At 45.7% G+C, this 27,255-nt stretch overlaps 1 protein-coding gene across 1 annotated transcript in view; it reads right to left on the bottom strand.

Annotated features, from left to right (window-relative positions):
• Positions 1–269: 269 nt before the first annotated feature.
• The window catches only part of ppfia4 (PTPRF interacting protein alpha 4), a 45,393-nt gene continuing 18,407 nt past the window's right edge, over positions 270–27,255 (bottom strand). Inside the window, exons 2-28 of the mRNA XM_071910691.2 lie at positions 17,034–17,135; positions 16,662–16,826; positions 16,317–16,391; positions 13,737–13,958; positions 12,853–12,999; positions 11,848–11,982; positions 11,370–11,453; positions 10,522–10,653; positions 10,291–10,353; positions 10,095–10,186; positions 9,869–9,998; positions 9,215–9,390; positions 8,420–8,648; positions 8,232–8,267; positions 7,651–7,841; positions 7,463–7,568; positions 7,262–7,356; positions 7,037–7,118; positions 6,451–6,651; positions 5,854–5,916; positions 4,753–4,779; positions 4,149–4,324; positions 3,812–3,909; positions 2,839–3,014; positions 2,116–2,184; positions 1,841–2,027; positions 270–864 (exon numbers count right to left, since the gene is read on the bottom strand). Of these exons, the coding sequence (XP_071766792.2) occupies positions 815–864; positions 1,841–2,027; positions 2,116–2,184; positions 2,839–3,014; positions 3,812–3,909; positions 4,149–4,324; positions 4,753–4,779; positions 5,854–5,916; positions 6,451–6,651; positions 7,037–7,118; positions 7,262–7,356; positions 7,463–7,568; positions 7,651–7,841; positions 8,232–8,267; positions 8,420–8,648; positions 9,215–9,390; positions 9,869–9,998; positions 10,095–10,186; positions 10,291–10,353; positions 10,522–10,653; positions 11,370–11,453; positions 11,848–11,982; positions 12,853–12,999; positions 13,737–13,958; positions 16,317–16,391; positions 16,662–16,826; positions 17,034–17,135 (3,309 nt within the window). The 3' untranslated portion in view covers positions 270–814. The remainder of the gene's footprint in view (positions 865–1,840; positions 2,028–2,115; positions 2,185–2,838; positions 3,015–3,811; positions 3,910–4,148; positions 4,325–4,752; positions 4,780–5,853; positions 5,917–6,450; positions 6,652–7,036; positions 7,119–7,261; positions 7,357–7,462; positions 7,569–7,650; positions 7,842–8,231; positions 8,268–8,419; positions 8,649–9,214; positions 9,391–9,868; positions 9,999–10,094; positions 10,187–10,290; positions 10,354–10,521; positions 10,654–11,369; positions 11,454–11,847; positions 11,983–12,852; positions 13,000–13,736; positions 13,959–16,316; positions 16,392–16,661; positions 16,827–17,033; positions 17,136–27,255) is intronic.

Here is a 27,255-nt window from a genome sequence, read left to right as displayed (position 1 = left end):
GAACCTGTGAAGAGTCCTTGTAGAAACACACCCCTCCTTAGTGAGTCCCTCCCACTAACGATTCACACACTTACAGCATACAGTAGAAGACACACAAAGGTCCAACACAGAGAGAAAGAGAAAGAAAGAGAAAGAGAGAGAGAACAGTCACTACCGAATACAGGGCATTGGGTTTCATACAGCAATGATATTATATTTTTCTCCATATATATTTCCAATATATATATATTTATATATAATATTTCTATAAAAAACATAAGTCATCCATTTTATGTACAGAGACGATAAATGAGTAATACCTTGCATAACCGATAGAGGGGCAATGTGCAGTGGGATCTGCCATTTATACAAGTATTCATCATTCCCAAGTCCAAATCAACGACTAGCCACCATCCCCTTGACACCTAAAGAACTTTTTTATGCCTATACAACCCAACCAACTATTGTATTGCCTTGGACGTGGTGGCGGCAGAATATTGGTTTGGACTTGGCCCACGTTGAGACTAAAAACCCAGATATTAGAACCAGGACTAGAACCCACAGCTGAGACCAGGGGAGCGGGAGCACAACACCACAACAACAAGGCTACTGGGAGCACTGGGGTAAACTGGGAGAGACTGGGACGAGTCTCCTTTACAGCAGCGAGCGCAGCCAATGAGCACTCTCAGAGTTCAAAGGTCAGAGTTGGCCTCTGTATTGCACGTGTCCGAAGGAGAGGTGAGAGGTGAAAGGTGAGAGGTGAGGCTGGACAACAAAGGGGCCGGCGATGAAACCCCCCTCTGGCACCCAGGTCTCCCTCTCCAGATTTGGCATATCACTCTCGAAAGGCCGCAAGCATGTGTCCATACAGGTAATGAGAATGCACTGGGAGAGAGAGAGAGGACGAGGAAAGTGAGAAAAAGAGAGAGAGAGTTTATACCAGACACTAGCTTTCCCTTGACACATACAGTACAAATGAGTAAGTAAGTAAGTAACTTTATTTATATAGCACCTTTCGAGAGCAGAGACGTCACAAAGTGCTTCATGAGGGTTCAACCGATGGGTTTTTGAAGGCCAATACCGATATCAATGTTTTTCGACTGAAGTCACTGATAGCCAGTATTTAGGCCAGTATTCAATATCATTAAACTTGGCCATCTTCATGCCAAAAAATTACAAGTAGACAGTGATTCCCCAGATTTTATTCTTGGCAGGGCGGAAAAGCCTCTGAAACAGCATTTAAACCATTTGACACTAAAACTTTACACCACACCTATTCATTGGTATGGGAAACTCTTAGGCAAAACACATAATTGAACTATTAAATTAATAAATAAAATGTGCAAGAAAATAAAACTTCATTGAAGGTTTTACTGACTGAGAATGGATGACACTGACTGGCTGATCCAATATTGAATTAAAGGCCAATATGAGCCTAATATATCGGTAAAACCAATATATTGGTCTAATCTTAGTACAAGCACCATCAATCTTAGCATTGCCATGTAAGTTAGAGCCACATTTCTGCCGCATGCCATTGCTGGTTAAAAGCGTGCCAAACTTACCTGCTGCTACAGTAGCTTTAGCTAGTGTCTTGTTAGCTTACCTGTTAGCATTAGCGCTCCTGTTAGTAAGCGGAGACGAGTTAGCATGAATAGGTCCGTACGGCTGAGGGATCGAGTCTCGGAGGCGCCGGGGGAGGAGCTAGAGAGGGCGTGGCACAGAGGGGCGTGGCACAGCGGGACAGAGAGGACACAGCATGCAGTTAGTCAGGACAAGCTGGCAGAATGGTAAGCACGCACACGCACACAAGATATTAAGTAGGCCGAGTTAGTGTTGGACGGTTAGCACTGCAACACACCTTCAGGCTGGAGCTGTTTCTTGGGCACCAAAGTCATAGAGGGAGGCATGGACATGGAGGGCATACGGAAGCCGGCGGGCAGCGTCTCCATGGAGCCCGCCATCATACCCAGCCCCGCCCCTCCCTCTCGCGCCCGAAACCGCTTGCGCCACGATGGAGAGCGCCGAAACGACTTATCGTCCCCACTCTACAGGGACAGGGAGAAATGGAGGGGATTAGATAACTGGCTACTTTTTTACAATATCTTTGAACGAAGCGACAGCTTGTGAGGTCACCTCTTCTAGTCGGCGGTCGGTGCCCAGGGCCAGCACATTGTTGAACTCCCTCTCCAGAACCTGCCGCGCCTGAAAAACAACACACACAACCTCTGAGTACGAGATACAGTGAATGCTGGTTGGAGTTTTTTTGCCTTTCAACCTTTTTTTGTTGAATTGTCAAATAATCACGCATGAATGCGACTACTGTCCCCCGTGGGTAAGTGATTTGTGGAGAGCTTGTGGCCGGGGGAATTCTTTCAAGTGCGTTCTAGGTGAGAAAAATGGAGCGTTTTTTGATCAGAAAACAAGCGAGTACACAGCCTGAAGCAGTAGAAAATGTTGGCACCACACAGCCAGCAGCAGAAGAAAATGCCGACCGCACACAAACCACAGCGTCAACAAAAAATAAATCAACCCGTGTAGAAAAAGCCTCGACAATCGAGTGGTGGAAGATGGACTATTTGGGGAAAATAACACCATCCACGGGAATCCAGCAGTGGGAAAGTGTGGGATGTGTGCTATATTCAGATTTAAAATAAAACAAATCTTAGTGGTACAAATTGAGTGGTTATTTGCCAACATGCAATGCAAATGTAATATTTCATAGTCCAATAAAATTGCTCATGAAAAGGACCAAAATGCCCCTAAAATCAGATCAAGGGGTCAAAAAATGCCCTCTGAAAAAAAAAATGTCTCTCCCTGAACGTACTGTATGTGAATGTGTTATTCCTCTATACCCACCTGTGTGTTCTGCATGGGGATCTGCAGGATGAGTGCTAGGCTGCTGTAGTCGAAGGTCTCGTCCAGAGAGATAAGTGCCCCGTGAACGCCGCTCTCCATCAGGTTGCCACTATACTCCCTCAGACCGATGGACTGGACCCAGTGGACCACCTGCTCATTGGTCCACACCAACACATCTACAGTACATGGGAGCGGGTCAGATACATGGTACTGTGGCACTGTAGCAGTTATGTAATACAATAGTATACACAAATCAGCAACAGCAGTGGGGGATTGATTGATTTAAAGAAAGAGAAAAACAGGGGGAGAGAGAGAGAGAGAGAGAGAGAGAGAGAGAGAGAGAGAGAGAGAGAGAGAGAGATAATGTGTATGTCCACATAGTGTCAACTCACTGGCACACTCCCTTTGTTCACTTTAAGCACAGCTGTCAGCCAGCTTTCTAAGTTGGAACAGGCGGTGAGTGTGTGTTTATGTGTGTGTGAGTGTGTGTGTGTGTGTGTGTTTTTCTGTGTGTGTGTGAGCGTGTGTGTGTGTGTAAGTAGGGGGGAGGATTCTGATTTGACACGACAGCTGAGTCAAGTTCATGTGCAGAACTCAAGGTCATAAGGTCGAAAGTGTTGGCCAGATCTGGGTGTCTGTAGGTCTGTGTGTGTGTGTGTATGTATTTGTGTGTGTGTGTGTGTGTGTGTGTGTGTGTGTGTACCTCCCTGGGTGTGGTGCTTTGGTGTGTGGGCCTTCCTTCAGTTGTCGGTTTGATAGTATAAGGTGCAGCTGTCTGTACTCAGGCCAAACCAATACCAGACAAAACCACTAGGTGGTACTCTGGCCTGATGAGACTGTGTGTGTGTGTGTGTGTGTGTGTGTGCCAGTGTTTGTACCAATGGATACATATATGTGTGTGTGTGTGTGTGCGTGCCTGTTTTTGCCTTTTTGCTGCTGTACATGTGTATGTGTGTGTGTGTGTAAAGTCTACCTTTCATATCGTGCTGGCTGTCCTCTCTCCGGCGCTCTAGGTCTTTCCTGTCATAATTGAGTCTCTTCAAGCACATAATCCCATACTGCAGACTGGCCCTGATGTGCACACACACACACACACACACACACACACACACACACACACACACACACGCGTGCACACACACACACACACATACAAAGACACAAACATATGCGCACAGACACCCACACACAGACACCACAAACAGGAACCCACACACATCATTAGCCTTCTCATCTCCAATGCTAATGTATCCAGTTACCAGATGAAAGGAGAAGTTGATCAAACAGCAGCTAAGCTAAGTGCCACTGACCTGTGGAAGCTGTCCACCATCTTGAGGTGGCTTCTCAGGTCCTTCTTGGTGAGGTGGTCCAGCATGCGCGCGTCCACCAGACACTCCATGAAGTAGGAGCGATACTGGGGCAGACCAAGGCTGGGCAGCCACTCGTTCCCTATCCACTCATGATTCATGTCTCCGTATGCCAGAGTCTACAGGGAGAGGAGAATTACATGTGTGTAACATAAGGAGAGAGTTAGAGACTAATGCTCTATGTGCTGTGTTTCAGAATTTGAAATGTGTACTTGTGCACACGCTTGTGGTGTGTGTGCAAGAGAGTGAAAAATCAAGATGTTGTGGTGCCCAGAGCTAGCTGAGCGGTGAAGTCCACCATCTCTGAAACCAAGGATCGAATCCCGCCAGAGATTTCTCCCTCGCTACTTCCCCACTGTCTAAATAAAAAATAATATACTGACTCTCCTTAGGAAAAAAGTACATTATGTATGAATGCGTGTTCGTGTCTGGATGTGCGTACATGCGTGCATTGTGTATACGTAGGGAGTGTGGGCACAGTTTCAGTGAGTGTGTCAGGTGCGTGTTATTCCAAGCCAAGCAGATGTTAGCAGAGCAGCGTTCTCACCTGCGCCCAGCTGCCCTCCTCACTCTCCTGAGCGCCCGCCAGCATGGCAGAGACAATACACAGGGTTAGAGAGATACAGGCTAGCTAAACACACACACACACACACACACACACACACACACAGTAGGCACCCTAACGCCTAAACTACACTGCATGCGAAGCATTTGCGTATCCGAACAGCATTTTAAGCTGTTACACCAGGTCCGTTCTCGTTCCGTCCGCGGTCTGCTCATTGTGTTGCACCTATCTATATTTTACCTATGTGTGAGTGAACACAATTATCTAGTTTTGCTTATTTTTCCACAAACATTGATGTACCCTATAGGGTATTTATGTCACTTTTTTTGGAGTGTAGGCGTACTGTCGCCAAACAAAAGGCTCCTCAGCAACTATCCATAGATAATCATCTCATCTGCAACATTTATTTCAATGACATTGGTTCATGTATCCTCTATTTTGTTTGCTGCCATGGTGATAAATGACTATTATTATCAAATTCTTGGCATTTCTATACATTTATATGGCTCGAATATGCAACAGACCGCTGCGCAGTCAGACAAAAATAGAAGCCATGCGTATCTCCGAAGTTGCGGCTCGGATCCGGCTCCTTTTCAGATCCGGCAGCGTGCTGTGTGCGCGGCCAGTCCAGCAGGCTGCATTGACGTTAATGTCTGCGTATCTGATCCGACTCTTCCGACACAAACGGACGAAACAGAAATGCACCCGGTGTAGCTGAGCTCTCATAAGACTGACATGAGTTCTGACTCTGCTAACCTTCAGTCACATCAGTTATTATAATGACACCTTTACTTGCTACTAACAAAGACACTGACAATCATATCATTAATGTAAATTTTCACGCAAACACCAAAACGCACACAGACAAACGACCACAGGTTACAACCCACACCCACATGCAAGCACCAGCACAAGCACAAAATGCTGTAGTCTTGTTGGCATGCGGTAGTATGTGACATAGTGGGTATTTAAAGGGGTCTATGGAAGTGGACATATGTGTGGCGCGGTGGGGACAGTGTGAGTGTGAGAGTGGGAGTGTGTGTGGTGGGGGAAAGGGGGAGGGAGCACCCAGATGGCACTGACCGCTTTAGTGGAGGAAGCCAGGTTCTCCATCTCTTCATGAGTCACCCACACATTTCCGGAGGACTGCTCGGAGAACGAGAGCACACACAAGCACACACACACACATGCACACATATACACATTAACACACACACACACACACACACACCCAAGAATGCACTCATGTGCACACACACCCGCATGTCCAAGCACACGCACACCCCCACACCCACACACACACACACACACGCACACACACACACGCACACACACACACACACACACTGTGTTGAGTGGTGCCAAGGGAGGGAGTGTGTTCCAGGCAGGTAGCTAGTAGCTATTTCTGGCATTATGAGTGCAGGTTTCCCACAGAACCCCATGCACTTTTGGGCAGCAGAAGAGTCATCACCCAAGGATGTGGGGTGGAGGTGAGGGCTAAAAGTGGAAGATGTGTTTTTTTGGTGTATTTCTATTTTTGTGTAGGTTCAAGTGTATTATGACTGGGTTTACAAGAGTTTTGTGTGCATATATATGTGAGTGTGATATGTTTGTGTATGCACATTTGTATGCATAAAGGTGTATGTGCATGGGAGTGTATGTGTGTGTATGTGTGTGTACCGTTCTGGAGGTGAGTGGTGCAGAGGGGCTGGTGAGGGAGACCATCTCCTGGATGGCCAGGCGGAGTTTGAGCCGGTGCAGCGGGTTGCTGATGCCGATCTCCCTCTGGATCTCTGTGTCGGACAGAGCGGACATGATGGCTCCGCTCTTCACGTTGGCCCGGCAGGCTGCCACGTACCACGCCGGCATCCCCACCCACAGCTGGAGACAGAGGTAGGAGTCATTGACATCATCAACATCGCCAATATGAACACCATTATGTTATCACCGTGATCATCTTCATCATTCTCCTTCGCATCACCAGCATCATCATACCGGGCCGTCTCATTAGGCAAGTAACATCATTGTTAGCATCTTCGTTATTATAATCAGCATCATCGCCATCATCGTCATCATGAACACCATCTTGATCATGATCATCTTCATCATTATCATTGTCATCATTACTATCATCAGAAGAGATAAGATAGGTAAGGCTCAGGTTGGACTTGTCAAATCAGGTTTGTCAAGAAAAAAGACAACAAGACAGAGGTAAATGATATGGAGGTTTAGGGTTGTTAGATAGAAAAGTATGTTGGCTGTATACCTCTAGCCAGGAGACGACAGTGGGGCCGTCCCACTGGGCGAAGGGCAGACCTCTCCTCCTGGCCTCCTCCAGAAGCTCATGTCTGAGGAGGGAATGAAAAACAGACAGAAAGAGAGAGAAGCGAGAATGATCAAAAACTGAATGAATTCTCCAGTTGGGGAAGGAAAAATGCATTGGTGATAAGAAAAAAGGAGACCACGTCAGAGAAAGAAAGGGAGCATTTACTTTTTCTTCATCCTGCGGTCCCTCTCAGCCTGGGTGCCTAGCTTTCCCAGAGTCATGGTGTCACCGATGCCCATCTCAAAGTCTGAAACACAATACTACAGCATTACTTCCAGTCTCTCTGTCTTACACACACATGCACACACACACAGTCTGCATCAGTATGGTACTACGGCCTGTACCATGCGGTGTACCTGGTAAGGCCGTTAGAGTCTGTCCCTCCCGGCCCACAGTCTGGTCCAGTCGACCCTTCTCCTTCTTCCCAAACAGACGGCCGATAGATGACTTGATGCCTTTCTTCTGCTTGCTGCTATCAACAGTCAAGTTAGTGAGATGGATCAGCGGGAACAAACGGTGTATTGCTGAAATCTTTACAATGTTATGACCTATGCGCGTGTGTGAGACACAGAGAGAGATTCATAGTCGAGTGAGTGTGTGTGTGTGTGTGTGCGTACCCTCGGCCATCCTCCAGACTGCCTGTGAACTGGGCGAAGTTGGTTTCCAGCCGTAAACTGCGGGGGGAGGAGGGAGGAGACGTCTCACACTTGATGGTGGCTTTGTCCTCGCGCACTTCCACTGGAGACTGGGACAGTCACACAAGCAACTTGGTTCAGTCACAAAAGCCACAGAAGGACACAAAGGAGTATTAAGTGTCTTCACCAAGTACATTTAAAGTCCCCATGAAATGAACTCCCATGACTTTTACTTCCTGGAAAACACAGTATGTTTCATGGTGACCTCACGCTGCACCAGCAGGCGTAAATATACATTTCTAACCAATAAAACCATCAGAATTATGAACAATCCCGCCCCTCTGGACCCCTCCCATCATCTTTCTCTCCCTGACTCATATTCCATTGGTTTAGACATTTGAATGATCCCTCACTGCATTATGCATCAAATTAAGGAAGTAAAGATGCCATGACATGGTGTCTTTTTATAGTTATCAGTTTAGTTATGTTTGCAAACTTACTGCTACTTTCCTGCGGTGTTTCCTCAAGTCGCTCGGCTGTCAGCAACAGGACAACCCACACACACACAAAAGAAACCACATGCATGGCAGTTATGCAACACATAAGTTTTAGAATATTTTTTTACGTAACATATTGGCTGTTTGTGTGTGTGAGAGAGAGAGAGATAGAATTGTGTGTGTTCTCTGACCAGAGTCATGATGCCTAGCTGGTGGCTGGTGTTGCGTGCGTGGTGTTTAGGCGTAGAGCGCCCGCTGGTGGGTGGGGAGGAGGAGGATGCCAGGGACTGGGCGGTGGCGGAGGTGGGCAGGGCCCGGGGGCGCAGCGTCACGTTGAGTCCGTCCATGCTGCCGCTGTTCACACGAGACTCAATCTCATCAGAGCGCAGGTCTGCCGACTCCCTCTCCACCTGGATCATCCTTTATATACACACACACACACACACACACACACACACACACACACACACACACACACACAAACACACAAATTAGCATTTGTGTGTTTGTGTTCAGATGGAATTCATATGTGGGTGTCTTTGGGATTCAACACTTTCATCGATCCACTGTCAATAGCTATTCTAAGTATCACACTATAAGTTATCATTGAATTCTGAGGATCTCATCCATTACTGTTAGTAAACAATCTACAACATACACCCCATATTTTTGGGGTCATGATTAAGATATAACCCAATTTGAGAGATTTAACATCCTTCTATGAGTGTAAAGGGCAGCAAATCAAGTCACTTTGCTTTGATGTTCTACATATTATCAGCCCTATATCTAATATCATTATCAAAACTGGTGCATCCATCACTGCTGCATGCAGTATGCTCTTTTTGTTGTAATTATTTCTTGCATAATCTTTAATACACTCTGTTCTGTTCTTATCTATATCCTATTGCTGCTGCGATGGCCCAATTTCCCCATGGGGATCATTAAAGTGCCATGTGATCTAATCTACTGTGCCTGTGGTTTGTCACCTGATCTCTTCATTAATAGCATCGAGCTGCTCCTGCAGCATGAGAGCGAGAGTCTGAGCGTCTGATTGGCCGCTGGGGGACAAGAGGGCAGAGCTGACGTCGTCATCCAGGTCCGACTCTGCCTCGATGTCACTGCCAAGGAGGTGACTGACACTCCCACGCAGCGAGGGGTAGTCCTGCTCAAACATCGCACACACCTGGACGCAACAGACACGAATCTCGATTAAATCCATACATTTGAAAATGCTATATGACACGGTATGTATATGTACATGGATGGACGGTTATAAGAGGGAATGGATGAGCGGAGAACTTACATCAGACAGCATGTCCATGGCAGCAGGTGAGCGAGGGACAGAGGCAGAGAGACATAGAGGTTAGTAGAGAATGGCAGGTTAGGCATGAGGTCAGATCACTGCAAGACACCCACTGGGTCTCGTCATAGTTCCAGCCAAGCACTGACACTTATTAGCAAAGCAGTAGTGAACTTAAGAGTTGGTCTCAAGGGTAGCATGTGTAAGGAGCTGTATGTGGTCAGTAGAATAGTTGGCATGTTCGCTTGCACATAGTTCTGTATGTTGTGGGAGAATGTTAGGCGTCTTGGGTATATGTATATATGAGGTACTGGGATTGTACTGGTAAAGACATGGGCACCTTATTTGGTTCATCTCGTAGTGCTGCCAGTCTGCCTTTCTGTGCCCGCCTGATGACGGTTGTGCTGTAGTGGCCATCCTGGCCCTCCACCACTGAGTAACGAAGGTCGCTGGCACTACCCAGGTGAGACCTGAGATCATACGCACAGAACAGCTTCTCAGTTCACTATCAATAATGTATATAGCACTATGTTTGGGAGTGAGCATGTGAGAGAGTGTGTGTGTACCGTGGGTGAGTTCCATCTCCAAACACCCCGCTGCGGCGCTTTAGATGGTCAATCTCATTTCTCAGCTTCTCAATCTCTCCAATCAGCCGTTCCTGAGGGAGAGAAGGGCATTATGGGGGATGTGAGCTGTGAATGAGGGGACTGTAGACAGCTTTCAGTTTTCAGTGGCTCAGTCATTCAATTAAAGCTTACTGACCCGGGTGTGGTGGAATTCTTCAAGCTGTTTCTGGCAGTTCTCCAGGTCTTGAATGAGAGAGTTCTAGACAAAAAAGACATGAAACCATGTCAAAGCAAAATCCAAAACTCCGGTCCAAGTAGAACACTTGTTATTTTTTCATTTGTTCTGTGAGCCAATATCAGTGATAATATCAGGGGTTCAGTTTCTATTAAGGCCAATGTGAACCATGACTGTGTGTACAGGCCTTGCCTTGTCCTCCAGGGCAGCCATGCGTTCTTTCAAATGGAGCTGCAGTCTTTCATTGGACTCAGTGAGCAGGCGATCCACGGTGTCAGATAAACGCTTGTTGTGCTCCTCATTCATTTTCTCTCTCTGACGAGCCTGAGGAGGAGAGAGAGATGGGGGAATGATATCATTACATTTTCTCTTTGACACAATCTCCATTTCAATGTATTTTTGCAGCTAATCAAGCATCTCCAGATGGATTAAGGGATGAAGTGTGAGCATTTAGCCCGAGATCACCAGCTGCCAGACTTAGGTCTTCTTGGCCAACAATGGATTTTACAGCAAGAGTGATTTAATTACGGTGATTTAAGTGATGATCAAAAAGGGTTAAATGCCTTCTCTAAAATGGAAAGAGTTGTGCTTAAAATGCATCCTATAGTAGCTCCATTCCAAGTAAATGAACACAGACACACACAAACACACATCTGCCTCCTCAGAGAACTCCTTTAACTAAATATAGTCATGAGATCGCACGCAGAGAGAGAAATTAGCCATGTGTGAATTATTCAGAGTCTAAAGATAGCAGCCAATCAGGCTTGTATGGGGGAGGGGAAATGTGTTGCAGCAGGATATGTGGATTTGGTTCATATTCATGCAACAATGCACTGGGAATATGGCGAGCTCTTGGTGTGTGGGGGTGTGTGTGTGTGAGCGCATGTGTGTGTGCATGTGTATGCATGAGGGAGCACAGAGCCAAGAGTCAAGGCGCCCAACTAATGTGAAACATCAGCCCACACAACATAGTGAGAGGTCAGAGAGACCCTGCAGGGCTGGTACACACACACACATCACACACACACACACACACACACCCTTCCCAGCTCTTGGTTCTTCTCCTCCAGTTGTGACTCCAGCTGTCTGAGCCGCTCCTCCACGTTGCCATGGCGCTCCTCAGCCTGCAGGGGGAGACACTCACATATCAGTACAGCTGCCTCTGTGTATCTGTGTTCATGTCTGTCTGTATATCTGTCAAATGTAGATGTGTTGTGTGTCACTTGTACTGTATCAATATCTTTTGTTATAGTTTCAACAATATTAATCTTCCTATTACATTTCTAGAATGGTCTCAGCTAATTTATATGATCAGCATCTTGATGCTGACTGAATAAATATTTATAACAATCATAAATTCTAGCATCTCCTTCTGAATGCCTTTCTAAGAGCCTTTTTTCTAAGAGCATGTGTATGAGCTTGTGTGTCTACATGTGTGTGTGTGTGTGTGTTACTTTGGATTTTAAGGTTGTGTGCCTTCCTTCAGTGTCTGTGTGTGTGTGTGTGTGTGTGTGTTACCTTGGACAATGCTGCCACTCTCTGTGCCAGTTCAGCCTCCACCTCTGGCAGGGTCTCAGCCTTCCTCATGGTCTGAGCCAGCCGCTGCTCTGCCATCTCCAGCAGCTCCTGCAGCTGGCGCACCTTCTCCTCGCTCTGACACACACACACACACACACACACACACACACACACACACACACACACACAGCGTGATGAGAGGTGTAACCAGTGTACACACTACAGTGCAACCAGCCAGTAGTAAGGACACATGGGCACAAATGGAGGATGTTCTTGTTGCTGTTGTTTCCCATGTGGAGGTGAACTCAGCGTCACCCTGAACTGCACATGAACCTCTGAGCAAGCTGTTTTTTTTTCTCTCACTCATCTGTCTGTCTCTCCGTCTGTCCGTCTGTCCGTCCGTCTGTCCGTCCATCCGTCCATCCGTCCATCCGTCCGAAACTCAGTTAATGTCCCCCACAATTTCTTTGTGGAATGAGTGTCATTTGGATTGTATAGTACATAACAAATTCAAATATGACCCACCTAGATCAATAGACAGTGCCTTAAATGCAGTTTCATTCGAAAAAAAAATCTCAATAGATTTTTCTTGTATTCTGATTTTATTATCATCTCTGGTGTATTGTGGATAACATGGTTAAGGCATGGAATATTAAAATGTTGCGAGAGAGAGAGAGAGAGAGAGAGAGAGAGAGAGAGAGAGAGAGAGACAGCACATTAGCCTGAATCCATAACTTGGATGCCACCTTGCATCAAGATAAATGTGCCACATTTGGTGTCACCACCTCTGGATAATAACACATCCTTACAGCCTGCACATTTATAATGGTGACATGACACATTCACGGATACTGACTCAATCCCTATGTGAAGTTTTATTGGCTGTTTTGTGAAAGGGCAGTGGAGCAGTGTGTCAGTTCACTGAGTGCAATTGGTTTTATTATTGTTTTTCAGACGCTGTACCTCCATGCCAACCAGGTTTCTATGGGCCTGCTCAGTTGTTACCTGTCGGTGCAGGGAGTCCTTGGTGGCCAGTTCATTCTCGAGCTTGTCGTTGAGGTCGTGGATGTGGGTGGTCTCCCGCTGGGCAGCCAGGTAGCGTTTCTCTAACGTTGTTATCCTCTCCTCCATATCCTCTCTCTGCGCCAGCCCCTACAACAGGCAAATAGTAAGAGAAAAACACACACCTGTGTGTGTGGTGGGGCCAAAACTGCATGGTAAGGGAAACTCTAGGCCAGTGGTTCTCAGTCCTTCAATGGTGATTGACTCTAGTTCTAGTTGATGTCAAAGCCTTATCAAATCCAATGAATCCAATGTTATAATCAGACAAGACATTGTTGGTTGATTTATGACTATGTATCTGACCAACCGTGCCAACTGTGCATCACAGTCTTCATCAGCTAAGCCTTTTAATAGGAATAAAGCTAAGTAGCTACACAAATTGGTCAATCACCATGGAATGCTTTAGCCATGACCTTTGCGGTTATAAAACCAACTGTACTTGTTGTGTGTGATGACTTGACATCAAGGTATTGAGACAGATAGACCTGCATATGGAGCATGATTGTCTTTTTGAGAAGTAAGAACAAGACATTCAAAAGTAATGTCGTCTATCCATGGAAATTACTATAAATGTGGCACAACACAATCTTGTGCATGCTTAATCAGTCTCAGCTACCATGCAGAATTTCTCTGTATGAGTGGGAAGTAGAGGTGATAGAGGGTGCTACAGTAGACCGTACTTTGACTGAGAAGTGATCTTCAGCTCAAACTCATTGCTGACCGCTGCCCTGGGTGCTTAAACACTCACTGCAAGATCAAAGGCACATTCGTCCCTCTCACTTTACTCCTCCCCATCATTCATCAGCTCTCGTCTAGTTTACGCTCACCTCTCTCTGTTCCCTCTGCTGTTTGATTGACAGCTCCTCGCTGCGGCTCAGTTCCCGGCGTGCGTTGGCGAGCTCCGCCTCGAGCTCGCCCACGCGGCCGTTGAGAGAGGTGGAACGCTCGCGGGTCTGGGCCAGTTCCTGATTGGTCCGGTCCAGCAGCTCCTGAAGCTCAGCCACCCGACTGCCATCATCATGGGCGTCTATGGAGCCATTGGGCAGTCTCTGTAAGGTGGACACACACACAAGTAACGGATGTCAAATTTATTCATTTGGAATTTTTAAGAAAGTTACATATAGTTAACATATACATAAAAGCGATATGCAAAGGAGGGTATTAAGAGTTGTTTGAGAGGTAGAGAAGTTTTCGGATGACCTAGATAAAAAGAGTTGAGTGTTTGCATATGGGGGGAGGGTTGTATGAGGTTAGGCTGCCATGTTGTTGTTTTGATGTTGTTTCTCTTCTCTTCACAGCTCAAAGTGGAGTTAATTCCAGGGCTTTAATTAAATGAACCTTCAGGGAGACATATTCAGACAGGCAAAACAGTGGGCAGCAAAGTTAGTAGGACCCCCCTCCGCTCCCTCATTTTCCCATTTTGCCTGCTCATGAATAGCATACAGAAACATAAAACTTATACACACACACACACACACACACCCACACACACAGGGGGAAATGGCCCTAAATGGTCTGAAGCTATGTGGTAAAACACTCCTGGTGACTACAATAGAGCATCACACCATACACGTTTACTTATTAGCTTTACTCCCTGGGTCTCTGGAAATAGCATTGTGTTCCCCCACCTGGCTGACACTATATAGCTCTGTGTAGCACTCAGTCGGTACAACATGGCCCAAACCACGCCATGGTTAGGGCTTCACTCCCTGCTGGAGCCACCCATGCTGAAAATGTATGCACTCATACTACTGTGAGGCGCTTTGAATAAAAACATCCACCAAATGGTGCCGGTTGTAACATCTGGGGATGGTGGCTGTCGACGGGGCAGTGGGTGGTCAAGGATGGATGGTGCTGACAGAATGTGTGTCGGCACAGCGCGCACTATACCCACTCAGAGAGAGTGAATGAAACTACACTCTTCTTTATAATCATCTTCCTCTATAGCTCCCTTTCAACACCAGCCAACCCCCTTGTGCTCTCCATCTCCATCGCCCTCTCTCTTGTCGTCTTCCTTTAATATAGTCATCTCTCTGCTCTCATCATTTCTTAATGGTATGTTATTGATTTTCAGGTTTAATCATTCTTTGAATAAAAATATCTTGCTTTATAGTTTTTCTCTGAGCGAAAGAGAAGCCACAGCGACTGAATCTCGTGGTGTTTCTTAGAGCACACGGCTGCCGGCCCGTACAGAGGAAGGCGATTTCCATCCAGATACGAACAGGCTCTACTGTTTAATCATGGGGAGGTTTGCTATTCCCTGTGGATGGACACAGACACAGTTACATAATGTGTGCTCATTTCGGGGCTGGCCTCAAACCAGGGAGGACAGGGCTCAGACAGAGAGCAAGAACAACCAACACATTATCATTATCAGAAAGGTAAGGGAGATTTACAGTATGCTACATTTAGCTCTGTTCACCTGCCTTGTGTGTGTGTGTGTGTGTGTGTGTGTGTGTGTGTGTGTGTGTGTGTGTTTGAGAGAGAGACAGAGAGAGAGAACGAGAGAGAGAGAGAGAGTAAAGGTGAATGTATGTGTTTGTGTGTGGGAGAGAGTGAGAAAGGAGGAACAAAGAAAGAGGTAGCAGCCAGACAGAGACAAATACTATAGGCAGACAAAAAAACAACAACACAACAACAAAACACAGAACAGATAGATAATCACACAGCCAGACAGACCTTCCATGTAGGTTTGGATCCATCTGTTCGCTCCATAGACTCTCCATCCTTCCTTTGTCTCACCATGCTCAACTGCAATGTAGATTTAAAAAAAAAAAAAAAAAGTACAAACACACATTTACTCTCTTCTCGTTTCCCTTGACGCATCCAAGAACAAAAATCCCCCTCCCAGAGGGAAGCCTGGCTCTCTCACACACACACACACACACACACACACGCTGCCAGCATACTTGCTCTCCCATATTTTACATATCTACAAATATGAATTACAGTCACAACAGTTAGCTACAGGGGTGGGTGTGTTTCAGTGAGTCTTGTTGTAATATTCTGTGATCAGTGCAAGTTAACAAGCTTTGACTTTGGACCTTATATAACCCACTGGGCTTCTGGCTTAACAGAGCCTGCTGTGAATATTTAGCATATTTTTATCTTTATAATGGTTTCTTTAATGACATCTTTTTAAATAGATGAGTACAGAAGGAGAGATTGTGTATGTGTCTGTGCATGTGTTTGTATGTGTGTCTGTATGTGTGTGTGTATGTGTGTGTGTGTATGAACAGAGAGTAGAGAAGACAGTGCCTCTCATCCCGTGTGACACTTGGAGCATATATCAGACTGGAGGCTTCAACAGATGGCTGGTAGGGACTTGACAGATGTTTCTCACACACACACACACATACACACACATGCACATATAGACACACACACACACACCTCGAGCGCCTCACCTCTTGTGTGGTGGCTGCTAGCTGTCCCTCCAGGGTGGCCACCCTCTCAAGAGCCACCCGAAGCCGCTCACGCACCTGACAGAAACACCAAAAAGTCCCAAAACATGAAGACACACCCACACATGGCACTGCAGCCTGGTGTGAACTTTAAGTGAACTGCAACAGTGTGGATTAGATAGAAACTAGGAAGACAGAGACTTAAGCCTGGAAATAGAGGGATTTGTTTTGTGTCAAAATTCATGTTTTAAATCACTTGTGGGTGGCTTGCCTGCTGAGAGGAGTGTGCTGGTGTGGATATATACTGTGTGTGTGTGTGTGTGTGTGTGTGTGTGTGTGTGTGTCCACCTTCTCATCCAGGGCCTTGTGGTGCTCAAACAGTGACTTCAGAGCTTTGAGGACCTCCACCTCGCTGGAGACTCCAGACGGTGGTGGTGCCTGTCTCTTCACCACTGTCATCCTCAGACTGCGTTCGTGACGAGACACCAGACACTCCAGGTGCTCCAGCAGCAGCTACAGCACACACACACACACACACACACGCACACACACGCGCACACACACACGCACACATACACACACACAATGCATGCACACCCGAGGGGAATAATAACTTCAATCTTGGAAACATTGTTTGTTTTCCCCAATTTCACCACACACACACACCCACACCCATACACACACACACACACACACACACACACACACACACACACATACCCTGGTGTTGTTCCTTTCCGCCTTCAGCTCAGATATCTCCTCCTCTTTCTCCAGCAGCTGTTCCCGGCATACGTTCAGCTCCTTGGTCAGGGTGGCAAACTCCTGCACAACACACACAACAATACAGAGGTTAATATCATCTATCAGCATCATCTATTCTATTCTTTTAGAAAATACTTCACAGTTTGTTTCAGTCTACTGAGGTGCCAGAAGGGAAAACAATAGGACAATACAGTCAAAATCAGAATCACTTTGTTTGCCAAGTACAATAATAAATGTGCAGGAATTTATCTTGGTGACACTGGTGCTGAGACATTTCCACAGCTTACACAGCAGAACTTGCTTAGTCTACCTGAAATAGGGCCGAAATAGGACAAATCACTCAGATTTGCCTAATACTACAACTTGATATGCAGTCATTTTTCTTTCCACCATTACCAGCAAATGGTAATATAACATGATTGTGCTGAAAAAATGTGTGCACATCATGTTTAGCTGTTCAGATCGTCATGTAATAGCTAATTTAATTATATTGCGAAAAGGAATACAGTGAAATTGCAGGTGTAAGAGACCCGAGAACACTGCCATTTTACTATCTTTGACAATCAAACACAGACATCCAGGAAATGCAGTTCCCATTGACAGTGCAAGGACCTTCCTCATACTTGAGTGCTATCTAATTTGTTGGTTAGGGTTAGGGTTCTTCAGTCTGCATGTTGACAGAAGGCTGTGCTCTTCGGTGAAGCTTTTAAGCACTTGGGGCACGCCAGACATCCTTTCTTACAGTCACATCTCTAACGCTCAAGTGATGAAAGGCTTGCTGGGAGAAAGGTGGACCACAATGGTCTCCGGTTGGTTGGGTAGATCCAGCCACAATCTACCAGAAATGGCATGTTTGGACGGTATAGAATATAGTTGCAGCTCTAAGACAGGATGATGAGTGTCAAGCAGTGCATTAGAAGAGGATAAAATGAGATAGTAGCCACCTTTTTACAGTCCCAAAAAATGCATAAAATGTCTATCAAATTTCTCCACCAGTTTGTGCTGCATAATCCAAGTGTTTTGTAGCTGAACAATTGCTCTGTGGATCCAAAAGTCCAATAATTAACTCATTATCTATGCGCTCTTTGTTCTAGAATGCACCAATAACCACATATTGGAAATTTCATGGACATTTTGTGCTTTTTTGGAGCTGTAAAAAGATGATTCCATTAACTTCAATAGTTTGGGAGAAGGCCGAGATGAACTACGGAGGCTAACTGTGTGTGTTTGGTGATCCTACAAACTTCAGTGGAGTGTAGACAGTCAAGTATTTGAAAATGTTATTGATTTAGTATGTTTTTTTTTACAACATACTACTCACTCCCTGACTATCTGATACTTTCCCAACCTGATGCAGTAAACCCCACCCATCCAGTACTCCAACAAAGGTAAAACAAAGGTAAGGTTGACCCAGGTCTGAAAGGCGCTCGACACTAGAATGTCAGATAGTATTTCATGGAAAATGATCAGCATCAATAGTTGTGGTCTGGGATTATAAAATCTCCACATCCTGTCCTGATCAGATAAATCATCGCAGTGTAAACTGAGCCTCACACCAGTCAGTTCAGATCAATAGGAGAAAAAGAGGTGAAACGTCAGTCTTTGCTACAGTTTGTTTTTACTGTACTACACCATCTAATATTTCAGTTTCTGTCTTGTGTGTTTATTTAAGTAATCACTTTTTCAATCTCAATGCTCTTATCACACAATTTTGCTTAGAACAAATGGGGAGAAAAGGGCTTGAGTCAGTCTTTACTCTGCTTTTTCTTACCTACATCTTCTGATATTTGAGCATCTTTATCTAAGTAATCACTTTTTCACTGTCAGTGCTCTTATCACACCATTTCTGAACAAGCATTCTTTCTACATTCAACTTGTGTTTGTGTCAGTCCTCATATCAGAAGGTGATGTGAGGTTTATAACTGTTGCTACCCATTTGTCCTTGTCTCCCAGCCCCACACTGAATCCTCTTCCCAATAAGACAGAGTTGCTGTTACTCTGTCGAAGGGCCATCCATCAGATTTACACTAGAAGAAACACACACAGTAATGCCATTAGAGCATACAATAGAGAGCAAGCCAGTGACGCACACACAGTTTCTGCTGGAAGCTGATTTCTAATATTTGCTATGGTTTGATCACACTGGATCAGAGAGAGACTGGGCGGCTGTTTGTTTATTGAACTGTGTGTACACATGTGTGTGTGTGTGTGCGTGTGTGTGTGTGTGTTTATGTATGTGTGTGTGTTTGAGCAGCTCTTGGTGCTTTGTTGGCATTTCCTGAACCCTTGGCTTCAGTCCAAACCAACACCCAGAGGCCCCTTACACATTCTCTCTCTCCCTCTCTCTCTCTCTCTCTCTCTCTCTCTCTCGCTCTCTCTCTCCTTGTCTCAAATACACACACACACACACACACACACACACAGACACACACACACACACACACACACACACACACACACACACACACACCCACACATACGTTAAAGTCCTGGCTCCCTGCAGCTATGAGACTGCAGTCTTGGTCTCACTTTTCTCATGGATGCCCTCACTAAGATAGAGATGCTTCTATAAGTCTACTGGGGCCGGGCAACACACACACACACACACACGCACACACGCACGCACACACACACACACACACACACACGCACATGCCTGACAAATGGCGGAGCTCAGTTGTCAATACTGATGACTTTTCTCTATTTTATCCTGAAAGGCCTTCAGGAGGTTGTTCATCTGAATCACATAATTCAGATATGAGACAAACACAAGCACACACACACACACACACACACACACACACACAATCCCAGTCTGGATTTCTGTTGACCCTGCTCGTGGCGCTGCAGGCGAAAAACGAGAGTGGGAGGGAGTGACAGAAGAAGGAAGGAGGGTGAGAGAGAAGGAGGAACGAGAGGAAAGGGGAAAATGGGTCAGCATGTTCATTTTACTTTCCCTTGTTCCACAGGGGCGCAGCAATAGACAGGAGCTCAGCCCAAATCCACCAACAGATGTTAGAGCTCACTGTCTCTTTCAATCACGGCAAAAGCCTCAGCAGCAAGCCACCTCTCCCTCTGTCATTCACCACTTCATCCCTCCACCCCTCTGCCTTTTAGGTGCCCTCTGCATCTCAGGCCCCTGCTCCATATGTCACTCCAGGAAAAAACAATTTGGAGAAACAAGCCCTGACAAATGACTGAGAATAGAGGGATGAAGGTTGTACAGTATATATATATATATATACCCTATAACCTAGATTTCCCACATAACCTTTGTTACATATTTACAGAATAGAATAGACAAGTGCTATATATAAAATATAACACATCACTGTCTAGACAATTTAATTTCTCATGAATGCCTCTCCAACCTCTTCCCCCTGATAGCTTCTGCTGCTTTCCTTTTTGCTCTCTTTTCCATATCTCTCTTTTTCACACACCTACACACACACACACACACACACACACACACACACGCACACACACACACGCACACACACGCACACACTACACAATCCTAACCCCCCAAACCCTGTGAGCTTTCAAACCCCAGGATGTTTATTCAACTTCACACAACAGTCAGATACAAACGCGGCACTCTGACAACACAACCTAGACATCTGTCATAGAGTATATCATATAGAGCAGAAAGAATGTTCTGGGCGTAGTGAGGAAGCCGTTCCTCTGCCTCCAACCACAATATGAGATAGCAAGTGGTTACCAAACAGTGCTGAGCCCAGACATTGTAAAGGGATTTCTCCCCTTCGCTTCCTTAAGCAGTTTGGGATTAAAGGATGAAAGCAATATGCTGTGTGTGTGTGTGTGAGAGAGAGGGAGAGAGAGAAGGAGAGAAAGATATTAGAGTGCGGTGGAATACAAAAAAAAAAGAAAAATTGTACATTCAATCACATGCAATCCAAAATATATTGGGTTTATTGTGGGTGTGCTTATCCTTGTGCGCTTGCATGTGTGTGTGTGGCTGTGTGTGGCTGTGTGGTTGTGTGTGTAATGTGCACAGAGGTTGCAGCACACACCTGCACATTTGAATGCAGCCAAACCCTGAGCCACACAGTCCCTCACTATGACAGTACTTCTGCAGTGTGTGTAGATGTGTGTGTGTGTGTGTGTGTGCTGTGCATGGTACATGGGTGGCAGATAGCAGTCACCATAAATGGGGTTATCAATTTACCCCAGATCCCACACCATCACCCCCACCACACACACACACACACACACTCACACACACGCACACACACACACACACACACACACAGCATCATGTCATCTTTCAGTATCATCTATCCATCTATACAGCTCCGAATGGTATGACATAGCACACCTAGCCCAAGGTTTATACTTGCAGCCCAGAGGCCCCAAAGACACTCTTAGGAAAAGGTTAAATCCACCCTATAACACTTCAACACTGTTAACAAAACAGATACTACTGATGTACCATGCATTTCTGTGTTTGCTGGTGTATTTTTCTTCTATTCCTGTAGATAACTGGCCAAGTGTAGACAATCAGTTTCTCCACCAGCAGTAGCTTCAGTAGACCAGAATGCAATGCAGCCGGAAGACTTTTTGCATTTCGAGTAAAGGGGCGCAACTCTCTCTTTTTCTCCACTGGAAAAACTCTCTTGCTCTTACCTACTATACCACCTACACATACAACCCACAGCTGAATGGAGCAAGTTCACACCCGCTCTCTGGGGGCTGTCGAAAGTGATTCTGGGAAATGCAGGAGAATCACAAACTGAAGTAGAAGTAGTTGAGTTAGGTTGAGGGAAAGCGGGTACGAAAAAAGTAAATTACAACACTTCATCACAAAATAACTCCTGGAATGCACTGAACATCACAGATTGGAAGACAATTGGTTTTTCTACTTAATACTGGATTTAGACCTCCTTCACTTGAGTATCTGAGCAATGTTCGGCTGTTTGAATGAAATGTTTCACTACATTGCAAATATACCCACACACCAAGGTGAGGTATAAGTGTGGTGTTTATTTGAGCCATTCTGAAAGAATGTGGTATATGTTGTTCAATGCAAATGCAAAGGAAGAATCACTGAAAAGATGAAGTTGCCCTCACCAGTGAACCCATAGAAATGATAAGTAGCTGTGAGGAGGGAGAGAAGAATGAACAGCGATGATACCTCATCAGAGACTGTACATAATGACTGAGCTCCTTTCAACTGTGCGGACCAAAAGACACTAAGTTAACTGATATAAACCGTGGTAATTCACTAAGGAGGGCCATAGTGAAGATGAATGCAGGGTCGGGGAGCGGAGAATGAGTGAGTCTCCAGGGAGACTCAGATATCACAGCTCTGTAACTCTTCACCACTGCAGAGAGAGGGAGGTGGCAAAAAAGGAGGGAGGTGGAGAGAGAGAGAGAGAGCGAGAGAGAGAGAGAGAGAGAGAGAGAGAGAGAGAGAGAGAGAGAGGGGAAGAGGTGTATTTGTGATGATGGCCTGGCTGTGCTGGTCAGGGATTGAGGCCAGTGTTGGTTAGCCTTCCTCTGACAGGTCACAGCCTACACACACAGGAACTGCGACACACACGCCACCACAACACCTTGCCTGGGTGTTGGCCTTTAATAGGCGGTGAGTAATCTGTTGCCATGACGCTGCCCACCTCTGCCATCATCATGGCAACGGCTCATTAGGAAGGTGAAGTGTTGGAGTGGCATGAAAACTTTGCATGAATATCTTGTCAGATGAATGCATACGTACATGTGCACGCAAACACTCATACAAGTATGTCTCATGCACACACACACACAGGCACAAGCACATGCACGTGGACACACACTATCAGACAAACGTGCACAAAGCCACTGAGATATTTCCTGTCTATGACCGTGACAGCTCCCTAGATCGGGGAGAGAAGCAGCTGACTGCAGCACTTGACAGATCTCCACACTGACTGGCACTCAGGAGGAACAACTCTCACTGAAGGGAAAGAAAACTTTTCCAACAACTTCCCTATCTGCTTCAGACTGCAGAAAATGGAAAGCAAATAAAAAAAAAAAAAAAAGGCAACACATTTTTTGATTGTACTTTATGGAGGAGACAGATGTAGTGAAATTATGATTCTGCATAATCATTGTGACTCATGAGCAAATCAGCCTAAAAGCCTAACCAGTGAAGCACATTAGGGATAATGCCAAGACTGACTGAAGCCACGCCAGTGCTGGACCCACTTCTGAGACACTGATAACACAACAGCAAACATGCTCTGTGTAAATACACTCAGTAAATCCCCCTCTGAGCACCTTTTCAGGTTTTCCTTGGAAGCAATGGGGCTTCCATGTGAAATCTAAAGTGGAGTTCTAACCATTTTGAAAGGGCTTTATATGAACGCTGTTGGAAAACCCAATAAACCACCATCGTATAAAGATGTAAATCAACAGTCATTTAATAGTCTGATTATTGGTCATAAAGTTGATTGATGCAGCAAAAGCCTTTTTACAGTGGCAGCAGAGAGCGGAGCTGACACAACAGCTCTATCGCTCTTCCTCTGTATTTCTCAATATCCTTTTCTTATGGTTCAGCATACAAAGAGGTGTCAAATCCCTGTAAGTTATCCAACTTTCTCTCCTCCTCTGCTCTGTGCCCATTGAAGGCTTGAGCCCAGAATAGCATCCATTCATGTCTCCCAGTTTTCTTCATTAAAGCAAAACAAAACCTGCTCCCTTCTTTCAATGCTGCACCATAGCGAAGGATAGAGAGAGAGGGAGAGAGGGAGAGAGAGAGATAGATAGAGAGAGAGAGAGAGAGAGGAAGAGAGAGAAAGAGAGAGGGAGAGGGGGGAATACTTTCTCTTGGGACTCGGATGAAAGGAGAAACACAAAGAGTTTGTGTTGTGCATCACTCCGGTCTGTCTCTCACACGCATGCCAGAAGAAACGTATGTTAAGGCGCGCACAACACTCACAGAAAGAGAGAGAGAGAGAACTCCCCGTCATTGCATGGCAGGCCTTTATCTCCTTTATTTCCTCGAGTTAGAGGACACACAACCCTTCCCCACCAGGCCTAAGAGAGGCAGTCTCCATAGAAAAAAAGACAGGTTGGAAACATGCAGCAAACTGTCAGCAATCAGCCACACTAGCCAATCAAAAGCCTTAGTGGAGGGGGGTGTGCACACGCGGGAGGAAATTCAACCCTGATGTGTAATTTGCATCACTGCGAAGCATGATTTATATCATCAAAAACTATAAGTGATTAGATGAGGGCCTGGTGGAGAAGAGGAGGGGAGGGGGAGGAAGAGGAGGGAGGGAGGGAGGGAAGGAAGGAAGAGGTAGAGAGGAGGCCATATCTCAGTCCTAGAAAAAAGCCATCAGCACTTAAATCAATACTCAGGCAAGGACATGTGGAGACCACAGACAGAGCTGCTTGAGCTGGAGAGAATCCTTCACTAATAATATCCACACACAGGGTGCTGAGGCGGGTCCCTACCTGGTACATGTAGGTGTTAAAGTGGGTCCCATTCTGAAGGTGGATCTTCACTGTTGGGTTCATGGTGAAGACTAACCATATCAGATCCCCAAAACAGACCAGCTACCCCCATAAACAGAGAGACACAAGGAGGTGCAGACGAAGAGAGATAGAGCGAGAGGAGGGGAGGGTAAGGAACAGAGAGGAAGAGTGGAAAGAAGGCTGGTGCCTCTGAGTCCTGGTCGACACTGAGTCTAGCTGGGCTAGATGAGATTCCTGTGCTGCTCCCCCCTGCCCCTCCGCTGGGACAATAGCACTCCACTAGTCAGCCTGCTCTAACTACAGCCCACAGCCCCGTACAGCATGGGCGAGAGACAGCAGGGAAGAGGAGTAGGGAGAGAGAGAGAGAGAGAGAGAGAGGGGGAGAGGGAGAGAGAAAAGGGGGGCAGAGAGAAAGATAAACAGGGACAGACAGAGAACAGTGGGAAGGCAGGGTTGAAGTAAACATCGGTGATTTTGATCGATCGGAGAGAGACAAGAGAAGGAGACAGAGAAAGGATGAGGATGAGGAGGAGGAGGAGGATGAGGAGGAGGGGGAGAAGGAGGAGGAGACAGAGTGGCTTGTAGTGGTCAGCTGACTGAGAGAGGAAGAGGCAGGGTTTAGAATAGGACTGCTGGGGGGCTCTAGCCACCTGTTCTCTCTTGCTCACGCTCTTACACACACACACACACACACACACACACACACACACAGACATCAAAGTTCAGATACTCAGAGAGAGTTTTTAAGTCAAATTTGGAACTAATGCCAAGAATTAGCATGAAATTAAATGCTCTATTTCCTCCTAATAAAACCTCCAGCCACTGCTTACTCAACACAAATTCAATGGACCGATTTTTTTTCCAGCATGACATTGTGAGTACTGATTTCCTTCTATTTCTAAATGGCAGGCTATTCTGTCCTTCCTTAACACAGGAGATTTCACAGGGCATGCACTGGGACTGGACTACAATTATGAATATGAAGTGCAAGAGGAGTAGGTATTTCATCACTGTCATCGTCATCATCATCATCATCATCATTACCACCACTATTACTGAAACCAGATGCAAGTGGTTAGTCTTACTGTAGTGTGAGTGTCGTCTTATAACTATGGATGTGATTTTGCTCACGACACACTTTACAGATTTACATATTCATAACCCCTGAACAGTGTTGCTGTCTGTCAATCAAAAGCCTCCTCGCAATTGCCATTTTTTTACTGAAAAACTAGCCTTGAGGTTAGTTATGAAAACTTTTTGTTTTTGTGCTATTTGTTATATCCACCATTTATTTTCATGTGCTTTTCATCCTCTTCTCTGGACTTGTGCTTACAGTTAAAGTTCTGCACCTAATGACAGCTGACATGAGGATTGAATGTGCCATGTGGCTTTTATGAAGCTCTTGATCAGGCATAATGAATGTTTTATAAGCCACAATTTATGTATTCATCTGCTCTGTTCAAGCGTTACCAAAATTTTAATGAAGTAAATGTAATAACTTTGTTTGATGTTGATTTTCGTTAACATTTTGAGCAAAATCTCAGAGCACACCAGAGTTCACTCCATAGGAAAAAGATGTGCCTCTGCTACAATGATTTAGCATAAGGTGTAAGTAGCAGTATATTATAGTATAGTGGAGACTGTGATGAGTGGTTATGAGTTGTGGTTAGTTAGTGACAACTGATTCTGCTTTCCTCCTCTTTCTCCCATCAATCAGTTCTTGTCCCTGTATTCTACTACTTTGCTTCATCACTCATCAATCAATAAAATGCTTAATCTAAACAGTTGAAAACTTATTAAACTGCTCATTCAACATCATAAGCTTTGGAAGTGTTAGCGTATGGGGGAGGCAGGAGAAGAGAGAGAGAAAGAGAGAGAGAGCGAGAGAGAGAGAGAGAGAAAGAGAGAGAGAGAGAGAGAGAGAGAGAGAGAGAGAGGTGCCTGTCTTTCGGTCTACCTGCTTAAACCTGGTTGTCAAGGAAACAGGGGGTTACCAGGGAGGGAGAGAGACACAGAGAGACACAGAGAGAGAGAGAGAGAGAGAGAGAGAGAGGGGAGAAGAGTGCATCAGTCAAACAGACAGCTCTCCACACATCTAAACATCGCCATGATTGTGATGACTACTGCCATTAACTGACAACAGCTCACTGCAGCCCGCCAACCACAGGCCTCGCCTCGCCGTTACCATCCGCTGAGTCGCCCGACCTGCCGCTGCCGCCGCTGCCGTCTGTGTTAGTGGTGAGACAGAGACCCCTACTGACGGCTCGAGGTACTCACACAACACAGCAGCACACCATATCATCTATTCATTTCATGCTCCCACAGAAAAACAGACAAGACACCAGCAACGGAGTATCCAATGGCTGCCAAAGTGGAAAGAAGCTGTGTTTGAATGATTACACATGCAGTGACTTTAGGTCTGTGATTAGGACGAAGAGGAGGAGGAGGAGGAGGAGGAGAAAGAAAATGTGATTGGCGATGGAAGCTGTTCATGTATTGCTATAGTTTCTTTTCCTTGACATCAGTGTGGGGATTTACAGTCAGAGACAGAGAGACACAGGCACATTCAAACACGCACTCAACACACACACACACACACACACACACATAAACACACCACAGGCCACGCACGCACATCAGCAGCACTGACAAAAAGGCAAGAAACTTGATACATTTGAGGCAGCGTTTTCCGCAGCCCGGA

This window comes from Centroberyx gerrardi, chromosome 5 (assembly GCF_048128805.1).
Source record: "Centroberyx gerrardi isolate f3 chromosome 5, fCenGer3.hap1.cur.20231027, whole genome shotgun sequence".
Taxonomy (NCBI): Eukaryota; Metazoa; Chordata; class Actinopteri; order Beryciformes; family Berycidae; genus Centroberyx; species Centroberyx gerrardi.
Note: the sequence above shows the minus strand (reverse complement) of the source record. Positions and strands in the feature narration are given on the sequence as shown.